This window comes from Peromyscus maniculatus, chromosome 4 (assembly GCF_049852395.1).
Source record: "Peromyscus maniculatus bairdii isolate BWxNUB_F1_BW_parent chromosome 4, HU_Pman_BW_mat_3.1, whole genome shotgun sequence".
Classification (NCBI taxonomy): domain Eukaryota; kingdom Metazoa; phylum Chordata; class Mammalia; order Rodentia; family Cricetidae; genus Peromyscus; species Peromyscus maniculatus.
The window spans coordinates 15,154,487-15,166,214 of NC_134855.1; the positions used below are offsets into that span (position 1 = coordinate 15,154,487).

An 11,728-nucleotide genomic window follows, 5' to 3' on the forward strand; every position below is an offset into this window, starting at 1 on the left:
TTCTCAGACAACATTATATGACACCAGATTTCTGTATGCCTCCCGCCCCCTTCCTCTGTTTTCTCCTCCTCCCTGAGAGAATTGTCCAGAAGCTTCCTGTCCTGAGTCAGCAGTGAGTTACCTAGATGTGGCTGATGAGGAATATTGTATGGCACTCAGTTTGTGGCCTGTGTTTGGTTTATGGGTCTCTAACAAAAAAGAAGTTCCTGCTGCATCTCACAGAGAGGGCCTTCCTGAGCTCCTCTGGTGAGAAGGCTAAGACATGGCCCCGCCTGCGGAGATGGGCAGCCTGTCTCTAGAGGCTCCAGGCCCTTGATGAAGCCTTAGATCCTCCTGCATGAAATAACTGCCTTATTTCATAATAACTACATCACATAACTTCCCCCAAATCACGCTGCAGAAACGAGCTTCCACTATGGAGATGGGCCGTCCCTCTAGCCTGACCACACGGTGGAGCCAAGCACAAACTTGGGCAGTTCTGTCAGTCATGAGAGTTTGGAAAGTGAAGACAACAGACTCGGAAACTCCATCACTCCCTCATCGTTGCCTCATCCGGTCTGATTTGGAGACGGTAAAGCCAGAGTGTTCTATTTCTGTCATTATGCCTACGTTTCTTAGCCAGGTTCACTCTCAAGTGAGTATTTTCTGCCTATCTCTGTCTGTGTTTTTGTATCTCAGGGTTCAAGATGACAGATTAGAGGCTGTCTCCGAGTGATGCTGTGAGGAACGGAGGAAGGGCCCAGGAATCACAAGAGAAGTGATTGATTGCTGGAAAGCAGGGAGAACCCGGCTAGGCAGTGAAAAGTGAGGGAGCAGTCTGTAGCTCCAGCCTCAGGCCTCCCTGCGGCAGAAGAGGCCGGATGGGCAAGGTGAAGACCAGCCATCCAGCCACTGGGTAAGTCTGCAGCTCATGAAGTCATCATAAAGTCAGGGGGCAGGGTGCACCCCGACTCAGCTCCTGGGTAGGAGGATAGTGTGTGAGGTTGTTCTGAAGAGGGTGAATGATCATGGACGTGTAGATAAGTTCAGGCGGCAGAGGCTCAGGCTGTGGAGGGCATGGTTGTCAGGCACCCACCCCATCCTCTGTCAATTTAGGATAATTCTGAAGGCCTGTAGCCCTGAATCTGAGTCTTCTCCATGGTTTTCCATGGGTGGGATCAAGTATGCTTCTAAAGCATAGCGTCCTCGGCCTCCTGAGGGTGCTGAGTGCGGACCGGCCTCCCCCACAGCTCTCAGTGCCCTTAGCCCTCCCACACTCTGCAGTGTACGCAGAAGACGACATGGCTTTGACATCAGCCACTTCAGATGTGCGAACAGGCGTGTCTGGAGCAAGGGAGAACTTGCCTGGCCACCGCCTCCAGTGGCTTCAGGCACACAACAAAAGCAAGCTCCCAGTGTGAAGGTAGCTCTGTAAAATAACTGCCCTGGGATAGGTCCAGGCACAGCACAGAGCGGACAGTGAGAAAGATGAACTTCTCAACACCAACAGACTGCTGCTCCGCCCACGAGATTCCGGTGTGAGGGATCCAAGAAGGCACGCCTATTTTTGTCATTAAAATTGTTTTGTCCTTTCTGATTTTCCTTGTTTTATCTTTTCTCTGTGTGTATTTTTTTAACAAGGTTTCCTTTTAATTCTTATGTTTATTTTATTTTATTTATGCATTTTACTTTATGGTATAAAAAGATATTTTTAATTTCTTCTGTTTTTCCTCTCCTACTTCATAGCACTTTCTCCTTCCTACTTTTATCTATCTACCTGTAATTATCTATCTATTTATCTATCTATCTGTTATCCATTTGTTTTTGTATAAATTGTGTGTGTGTGGTTGTGTGAACATATATAGTGTCTGGAGTTTTGAGGACAACCTTGAGTGGAGTATGTGTCCTTGCCTCCAACCTGTGTGACATGGGGTTTCTCTGTAGTGTTTCTGATATGGCTAACAAGTTAGCTGGCCCACAAGCTTCTGGGAATCTGTCTCCACCTTCCATCTCCCCATAGGAACACCGAGATTATAGACCTCTGTGCTACTAATATGATTTTTTTATAAGTGTGTTCTGGGGATTCGAACTCAGATTCTTGGGCTTCTGGGGCAAGTGTTCTAACCCTCCTAGCCCTGCCCCAGCCCTCCTTCATTCCATCACAGGTTCTCTTTTTACCTTAAATAAATTTTATCTTCATAGCTTACTCTGTGACAAGGGCAACCACTCTCTTTTCTGTGGTCAGTGGTAGAACAGTAATTGACTTCAGTAGGTTTGGGTGCACTTCTAGAAAGTTTCCTATTGCTGCTATCATGGCAAGGTTCTTTTTTCCTCTTTGAGGAATACTTGCAGTTAAGCTCTCAAGAGAAGAATACTCACCAACAAGACCCCCAAACAAAACTTGAAGAGTTATCCATTTCAACTAATAAGCAGATTTCTCTCTCTCTCTCTCTCTCTCTCTCTCTCTCTCTCTCTCAATTCAAAACTCTACTTGCAAAAATGATCAGTAGCTTTCAACACTGTACAAATAAGCAAATGAATGAAGTAAGAAAATAAATCCAGAACCTAGATTAGAAAGCCAACAATAAGGGTGGGAAATTAAAATTAGACTGTGATGAAAAACACCAGTAATTCTGGAGATGAAAAATAAATCAGACAAAAACAGCAGAAATCATCACTGATAAACTAGATCTTCTTTTTCCAGGAGAAATAACTTCAGGACTTGAAAATAAGGTTGAGGAAACACCCATCCAGATATAAATAAAGGAAAAATAAATAAGCATGGCTGTTTACAGATTGCTCTATCTGGACATTCCTTGAGGGAGGGGGAGAGAAGGTGCAGAGTCAACAACACAGACACCAGGAGTCAGGTGAGAAGCAAGCAGCAGACTTGTTTATTGTGGATATGGGGCCAACCTACACACCCCCTCCTGATTTCCCATTAGCATCTGGAGTCTCTCTTAGCTGTGTTGTCTCTTTCCCATTGGCCCCCAGCAATGATGGTCTGGGGGTCATGCATCACCAATCACCAGGTGCAGTGGCAGACTCCAAGTTGGCTCAGAGAGAAGTAGCTAGCACACATGCCTATGCACACTACTCAGGACAGGGCAGCTACAGTTTTATCAGGTTAACTGGCTGTGTTCCTCCTATACATGCCAACCTCTCTGAAGAACTCTGACATGATCAAGAGACTGAGAATCCACAGAGTAAAAAGAAGGGACTGAAATACAAATAAATAACATCAAAAATCAATTTAACAAAATCATAGCATAAAATTCTTCCAAGTTAGGGAAATAAATGTATATTCTGGCATAGGAGATGTCATAGTTTAAGTTTCAGTTGCTATAAAGAGGCACCAGGACCACAACTCTTACAAAGGAAAACATTTAATTGTGGCTGGCTTACAGTTTCAGAGATTTAGTCTGTTATCATCATGGTGGGACATGACAGCATGCAGGAGGACATGGTGCTGGAGCAGGAGCTGAAATCCCTACATCCAGATGCACAGGCAACAGGAAGTGAACTGTGACACTGAGCATAGCTTTAGCATAGGAGACCTCAAAGCCCACCTCCACAGTGACACACTTCCTCCAACAAGAACATGTCTCTAATAGTGCTGCTCCTTTTGGGTACCATTTTCTTTCAAACCACCACAGGAGGTATTTGGGATCTCAAATAGATGTGGTCAGAGAAGAAATTCACCACAACAAATTGTGGCTAAAATACTAAGTCAACAGAGCAAAGAAAAAACATTAAAAGCTGAAAGAGCCGGGCAGTAGTGGCGCACGCCTTTAATCCCAGCACTCGGGAGGCAGAGGCAGGCGGATCTCTGTGAGTTCGAGGCCAGCCTGGACTACCAAGTGAGTTCCAGGAAAAGGCGCAAAGCTACACAGAGAAACCCTGTCTTGAAAAACAAAACAAAACAAAAAACAAAACAAAACAAAAAAAAGCTGAAAGAAAAAATGCCAATTCACAAAAGGAAACCCATCAAAATAACATCAAACTTCTCATTAGAAGCCTTAAAAGCCAGTGAAGTCTGAAACTATATATTCCAAACCCTTAAATACGGCTAACCATGATCATTATATCCAGCACTGTTATCTTCTAAAACAGATTAAGAAATATAGGCCCTCCAGAACAGGCACCACTAAAGCGATTCACAAACACTCAGGATGTACTACAGAAGATACTTTCAAGAACACTGTGTACAGAGAAGGAAGATAGGCAGCCTCAATCTCAAGAGCATAAGAACAAACTTTATAAAAAGACTGGGTAAACTAAGGAGAGCCAGGAAAGAAACCATCCATTATGTCCAACACAGTAAACTAACAAACCTCCTGTGCTAGGAAATGGAAAGGGAAAAAAACAAGCAATAATATTCAAACCAAAAAAAAAAAAAAAGACAATGAAGTTGAGACTGAGGAGATGGCTCAGCAGTTATAGATATGTCCTGCTCTTGCAGAGGACCCACATTCTGTTCCTAGCACCCACATTAGACAGCTGACAACTGCCTGTAACTCCTCCATCTCCAGGGGATCCAACACTCCCTTCTTGCCTTTGTAGGTACCCACACATGTGTGAAAATGGCCACACATAGGCTCACAATACACAAAATTGAAAATAAAAATCTTTTACAAAGAAAGAAGAATAACAAAATTGAAGGAATCAGAAAATCCCACTCAAAAGGAACCTGAAAGGGTCTTAACTCTCCAACTGCAGTATGAATGCAAACACAAGGTCTGGCTATTGCTGTAGCAAGAAACATGTCTCACTGACAAGCACACACCGGCTGAAGGTAAAAGGATGAAAATCATAATACATGCAAATAGAAGGCAAAACCAAACAAGAAGTGTTTCTGCTCTTTCTGACAAAGTAAGTCTCAAGCCAAAATTAGTAAGAAAATATAAACAAGGCCACTACATATTAAGAACAGGCCACCAAGAGGATTCAGTAAGAGGCTGGAGAGATGCTCAGTGGTTAAGGGCACTGACTACTCTTGCAGAGCACCCAGGTTTGGTTCCCAGCACCCATGTGATGGTTCACAATCATCTCTAACACTAGCTTTGAGGATCCAATGCTCTCTTCTGGCCTCCTTGGCCGCCATGCATGTATACAGGCAGGCAAACACTCATACACATAACATGAAGACTTTAAAAAGAAGATGCAAATATTTGTGTGCCAAATTTCATAAAACAAGCACAGAAGGACAGATAGACAGACCTAGTTGCAATAATAATGAGTGACTTCAATAGTGCATGTGAGATAAGCCATGTGGGCCAGTGCCTGATTTTAGGAGATCCTGCTCTAAGACTGCACTACAAAAAAAATCCACAATGTCAGTGAGAACTAAACTTTTCTATCTGAGGGGTATTGGGAAAAGAAACACATGCATACTGATGCTAACTTTCCTTTTTACTTTATCTTAAAAAATGTCTGTCTGAAAATCTCTCTGGCTCCACACAGCTATATATCTCTATCCAACAGGAAAACTCTGGACAATATATGAGTTACATTTTGAGGGTCACATTGCACTTCTCGAGTAAACAAACAATAATAAGCAGAGCCATGATGGTAACACATAGAAATCACACAGTTTCTCTCAGGATAGGGTTGTCAAGCTGACCAGGCATGATAAGTAAACATGTCAATGCTTGGCTGTCAGCCAGACTCCCTGTAAAGTGAGGGTGGCAGGCATGTAGCACCCAGAGCCCAGCTCTTCCCTGAGGGACAGTGACCTTAAAAGCATCCCAAATCTAAAAATATATTGTCCTATCCTGCCTGCAACCCCAGATTAATTGCTATTCTGCTACCTGTGTAATTTCAGGACCTGAACAATAAACAGTTAGTTGGCTGAACATTGAGTCTTGTATCATAAAACTGAGTTTGTGCAGAGAGCCTACTGCTGCAGGGAATTATGTCTACTAAATTTGCTTTGTGTATGACACTTGGGAATTTGTCCTTCCTTGTACATTCATTTGCAAGGGCAACTAGTTTACTTTGAATTTACACTGAGACAAAGGTCTGGCTATGAAAGTATATTCTAGCATTATTTCTATTCATTAAAATTATACAGATGAAGAAAAAATCATCTTCCTGACTATCCACAGATATATGTGAGCCCAATAGATGGAATATATTCACAAGATAAATACACAGGCAGTGGGGGGAAACACCCATAGCTGTTTTAAGGGAGAAATGTGGTGGCACATGAGAAAATTACAGACAGAAGCAACCAGAATCCATAGTAGCCTGTGACCTCATAAGCCTTGCTTGATGAGATTCCTCCATCAGAGAGTTATTCATCTGGTGGGTTGACCTTATGATTATCAGTTATCATCTGCTACATAGTCTTATGGCCCATGACAGCTAATCAGTTGGGCCTTGAGGATGTCCCTACAGAATGATTGTGATGGCTATTGCTTATCAACTTGACTACTAAATCCAAGCTGCTGGATACATCTGTGAGGGATTTTTCTTAACTGAACTATTTGAAATGGGAAGACCTCACCTAAATCCAGATCTTTTAGTGTGAGATGATCCACCTTAAATCTGGGTCATACCTTCTGGTGGCAGCCTATATAAAGGACGTGGAAGAATGGAGTGCTTGCTTTTTGCCTGCTTGCCCTTGCCAGCAAGTTCATTTCTTCACTGGTATTAGAGCCTTCTTTTCAGCTAGTTGAGACATCCAGCCTCATGGACTGAACAACTACTAGATTCTTGGATTTTCCATCAGGAAACAGCCATGTTGGAATAGTTGGTCCTGTTTTGTATATATATATATATATATATATATATATATATATATATATATATATATATATATATATATATATATATATTTCATTCTGTTGTGTCTGTTTCTATAGAGAACCCCGACTAAAATATAGTTCATGCTCTTCAGGAACTAGCTTTTGCTGAGCCCAAAATCTTCCCCAACATCCACAAGGCTCTACTCTGTCAAAGCTTTTAGGCATCCGATGCGAGGCCTTTACAGACAGACTGAGCCAGAATGATGCTGAGATGTTTTATTAGGAGTCAGCTGGTATTGGGGATGGGTGGAGCTGAGGTAGCAGGGAAGTTCAGCAGTGATGGTGGGGAAAGTGGTCCAGGGGAGGGGAGGTCCAAGGATGTCTCAGAACTGTGTTGATGTTGGGGCAAGACCATCAAGTGCATCCATGATTGGCTGCCGTGGCAAAAAGAACAGAGGTGAGTGGCAGGTGCTGGACAGAAGTGTTCTATTCTGAAGCATTTGTGCAGTCACTGCTCCGCGGCCACAGTCACAAGAGTGATCCTGTCTCTCACACCCATGATCTGTCAAATATCTGAGTGTCCCTGGGTGTGGGAGGTAGGGGGGTAGAACGGTGCAAAGGGCAGAGCCCGGGGAATATGCTAGGGATCACTTCTCGAGTAGACCATTTCTGCCCAAGTGGATGAGATAAGGAGCAAAGCACATAGTCCTCCCAGAGGGCCACTTACCCTAGTCACTCTCAGGGGTGCACTGATCTGCAGAAACCAAGAAAAGGCCAGGGGTGAGAAGGAGCTCTGGGTAAGGGCCCCATCACATCTGCAGCTCAGACCCTTCCACAACCAAACCTTGGTGCTGGGCTCAGGTGCCCTTGGTGGGGCGGGGGGGGGGGGGGGGGGGGGGGACGGACAGACAGTGGGGCTTGTGGGAGGCAAAAACCCATGAGCAACAGAGTGACAACACAAACACATAAGGTGCCCGGAGGCATAGAGGAACATGCAGGGGTGTGAGCGACAGTGGAGACAAAGAAGCACAGAGACAGGGTGCTCTCAGAGAGGAGAAACGAGGGGAGGGGGAGGGGCCTGGGCAGTCCCGCTCTCACCACTCTGCTCAGGCACCAAGATGTTTTCCTGTCGTAGTCCCTTGCCCTGTGCAAATTTCTTAAATTCTTCCAAGGCCTCTGGGTTTTCCTCAGGGTTTCTCCCTGTGGGGAGAGGGCCAGGTGAGCAGGGCAGTAGTGATGCAGAGCTCTGGAGGGAACCAGTGGCAAAGGTCAAGAGCACTGACCAGCACTGGGCCTGTCAACCTGGAGCAGTCAGGAGGAGAGGGAAGCGGACCCTGGCCGTGGACAAGCAGCTCTGGGCTGGGGACTCCCAGACACCCAGTGATCCAGGGGCCTCTTTGTAAACCTTAAGAGGCTTTCAGGGTCACTCCCCAAACCAGTAAGAGCCCTGGATCTCAGAGTGTGACCCTTTGAATGTAATTAGGCCCCATAAGCTCATAGGGAGTGGCACTATTAGGAGGTGTGGCTTTGTTGGAGTGGGTGTGGTCTTGTTGGAGGAAGTGTGTCTCTGCGGCAGTGGACTTTGAGGTCTCGTGTATGCTCAAGTCATGCCCAGTGTCCCAGACCATTTCCTGTTGCTTGCAAGTCAAGATGTAGGACTCTCAGCTCCTTTGCCAGCTCCGTGTCTGCCTGCATGCTGTCATGTCCTACCATGATGATAATGGACTGAACCCCTCAACTGTAAGCCACCAAATGTTTTCCTTTATAAGAGTTGCCATGCAGCTGGGTGGTGATGACGCACACCTTTAATCGCAGCACTCAGGAGGCAGAGGCAGGCAGATCTCTGTGAGTTCGAGGCCAGCCTGGGCTACAGAGTGAGTTCCAGGAAAGGCTCCAAAGCTACACAGAGAAACCCTGTCTCGGGGAAAAAAAAAAAAAAAGTTGCCATGGTCATGGTGTCTCTTCACAGCAATGGAAACCCTAACTAAGACACAGATACAGGGGCTGTCCCCTGACCTTGGACACATCAAGGCTCTTACCAGGTTAATCACCTTCATATTGACCAGCAGTTACCTAAGACCCCTGGAAATAACATTCGCCAGCTCCGGGGGATGGGAACACCTCCTGAGTGCTCAGGCCTCCAAAGGTCCCATGAGCCGGGTCCCCTCCCTGTTGGCCCATTTTACACTTTGTTTTATGTGCCGCCTGGGCAACACCCTGAGGCTTCCCAGTTCCCAGTGCCTGGCATGGCTACTGCCCTACTTATGGCTATTAGAAGCAGAGACCATGGGCAGGACATGGCATCTCTGTGGTTCCTCACCCACGAGTTTCCCCATGCGACGTGACTTCCCGTGATGCTGTCCTTCACAGTAGAAGATGTAGTGGTCCTTCACAGAAAGCTCCTGAATATAGATGACCTTCTTGCCCTTGACTACAGGCGAACAGAGAAATATCTCTTAACATTGCAGTTCTTTGAAAAACTTTTAGAGGTTTTTCAAAGGAATGCTCTGGAACACTTGTGGTCTCCCAGGAGACCCAGCCAGTCCAGCTCTTGTCTCTCTGTGATCTCCATAATTAGACAGAAGCCATTTCCCAGGACATTGCCAGGACCTGCTAAGATTCCAGAGGAAGTGAGGGCTGAGGTTGGCTCCAGGCCTGAGGACCTCCCTGCCCTGCTTTCCTGTACTTAGCATTGGGTCGAGAGCTAAAATGGAAGTGTGGGGGGGGAGTGTGTGTGGGAGATGGGGGGGCACAGAACACATTAGTCAGACAGTACCTGGGGTGGACTAACCCACGACCTCTAGTGTCTGGTACATGGAATGTGAGTGGATGACCATACTGGGAGATAAACAAGGCAGGAACCCTCCATGCAGGAAATCACCCCTGCAAAGACCCTGGGCCACGGAGGACTCACAGGCAGTGTATTTGCCGGGCTCGTCAGTTTTGTGCATCACAATTTTCTTCTTGTGACACTGACCCTTCTTCCTGTAAAACAGGAGCCATGATCAGCTTACCAGGTGTATCAGCCCTGACCAGGTGACCCCAAAATTTCACATCAGCCCTGCCCAGAGTACTGCCTGGCGCCATGGCTCCTCAAAGGCAGGGGCATTCCATCACCAACACCAAAATAAGAATGGAGAACGGGAAGCCGACAGCAGAGACTTGGCAGGGACACTCACCAGAATGTTATCTCGACCTCCAAGTCCCCACCTTCCAGGGCTGTCACCGTCATAGGGAACACTTTCTTGGGGCCCTCCCTCTCTGTATGGTTCTTGTCACATACCAAGGCCTTTATGTGCCAGGTTCCAGAAAGCTGCGGACGACAGAGCCCTGAACACACCCAGCCTGTTTCTTATTCTCCCCAGACTCCAGTACCTGAGCCTGGGTCCTGAACAGACATCCCAGAGCCCAGGCTGCAGCTCTGAAGAGGGCTGGCACCACACATCCCCACACACGTCCACTGGACAGAGAGCCCACCGCTTGGGTTCTCTGGCCCAGTGAAAGAAGAGGCTGCCTGCCTTCTAAGTACACACTCTTAGAGGTCTGGAACTCAGCACTGGATAAGTCCTCGGTCCAGAAGATCCCACCTTACGAAGCCTTCTGGTACCCCAAGTCTCATGGACAAAGACCCATGTCCAAAACCTACTCCCCGGCTCCAGGCCTGTACTCCTGCAGAGGCTCCATCTGCTGGTGAAACAGCAGAGTCCCTGATCTGACCATCTCATGCTGAGGTGCAAGGTTGGACTTCACTCTTCAAGGACACCTCTTGAACAAGCCTTCCAGCACCAACCAGGGTTGTGCCTTCGTCCTACCTCCCCTCCCCTCCTCACCTCCTCCTGGTCATCCGATGGGACTTCCTGGGCCTTCAGGACAGCCACCAGCCCCAGAAGCAAGAAGATCAGGAGGTTCTTCATCTCCAGTCTCTGGGCTCTCACACAAGGCAGGTCACCTGGGGAATGTCTGCTCCGCATCCTCACAGGGTGCCCTTTATATCCCCCATGGCCAGGGATGTGTGCCCACTTGGCACTGGCCACGTCCCTCCTGCCCTTCTATCATGGCCAAATCCACATCCATCATGGAAGTGGAAAGTTGTTGTTGTTGGGATCTGATGAATATCAACTCATTGTCACCTACAGATGAAGAAAGACACACGATGTCCTGCCATGTCTGCACCACCAAGAGCCGTGCTCACAAAGGACCCTGGTGAGATGAGTGACTCAGGGGCAGGGAGGTGGCACTTAGGGCAGGGAGGGAGCACCCACTTGCTCTCAACAGGGCCAGATCTCTCCTTCCCTTTGGGTCAATAAGTCTCCATGGCACCAGATGTGTTCAGAGTTCATTATGGCTGCTCTCTCTCTCTCTCTCTCTCTCTCTCTCTCTCTCTCTCTCTCTCTCTCTCTCTCTCTCTCAGTGCGTGTGTGTGTGTGTGTGTGTGTGTGTGTGTGTGTGTGTGTGTGTGTATGTGTACCTCAGCCCAGCTACCCCCTCAACAAGAACTTTGCTTTTCACTCCTGACCCTGCAATGCGGCTCCTGAGCTCATCTCCTTCCTTGAGACCCAACTGACCTAGTCCCTGGAGACAAGTTCTGGGCCCACACTAGCATTTTTGTGCCTCTCTGGACCAAGATCGGGTGGATTCAAGATTCTATAAACAATATTGATGGATTTCTCTGACATGTTCTGGGGTTGTGCGAAAGCACCAGCATGAACCAGTCCTGGGTCCCCACCATGGAAGCTGCTGCTAAGCAGGAAGCAGCTACGACCTGGATGTGATAAGGTGGGTCCTTGTGTTCTTTGAGAGCAGAGGTTAGGAAGCAGGCTAGCAATTCCATGCCATTGATAGTCCCCATTCCACCTGACATGTTTTCTTCTGCTTGCATGAATGAATCATTTATCTAATCACCTCACCACATAGGTACACATGCTTCAACCCTTGAGACAAGCGGGGGAACAACACACGTGATTAGCAGATCCTGGGACGCCAGCGGTGCTGAGTGCCGG

General features: G+C 47.0%; 1 protein-coding gene across 1 annotated transcript; it reads right to left on the reverse strand.

Moving 5' to 3' along the window:
• Positions 1-6,990: 6,990 nt before the first annotated feature.
• Positions 6,991-10,701, reverse strand: LOC102925381 (odorant-binding protein 2b-like). Its single transcript, XM_006981107.3, has 7 exons — positions 10,559-10,701; positions 9,908-10,041; positions 9,643-9,713; positions 9,049-9,159; positions 7,827-7,928; positions 7,456-7,482; positions 6,991-7,162 (listed from the first exon to the last, which is right to left on the reverse strand). The coding sequence occupies exons 1-6, from the start codon at positions 10,697-10,699 to the stop codon at positions 7,457-7,459; spliced, it is 585 nt and encodes a 194-aa protein (XP_006981169.2). The 5' UTR covers positions 10,700-10,701; the 3' UTR covers positions 6,991-7,162; position 7,456.
• Between the last annotated feature and the right edge of the window lie 1,027 nt (positions 10,702-11,728).

Bases quoted from the DNA above. Each gene is read 5' to 3' on its own strand.
- LOC102925381 (XM_006981107.3), bottom strand. From the start codon at position 10,699: ATGCGGAGCAGACATTCCCCAGGTGACCTGCCTTGTGTGAGAGCCCAG. The intron at 7,929-9,048 runs GTGAGGAACCAC...CTCTCCCCACAG, and splicing joins TCGCATGGGGAAACTCGTGG to GGAGAAACCCTGAGGAAAAC. The intron at 7,483-7,826 runs GTGAGAGCGGGA...TGGTTTCTGCAG, and splicing joins CTTGGTGCCTGAGCAGAGTG to ATCAGTGCACCCCTGAGAGT.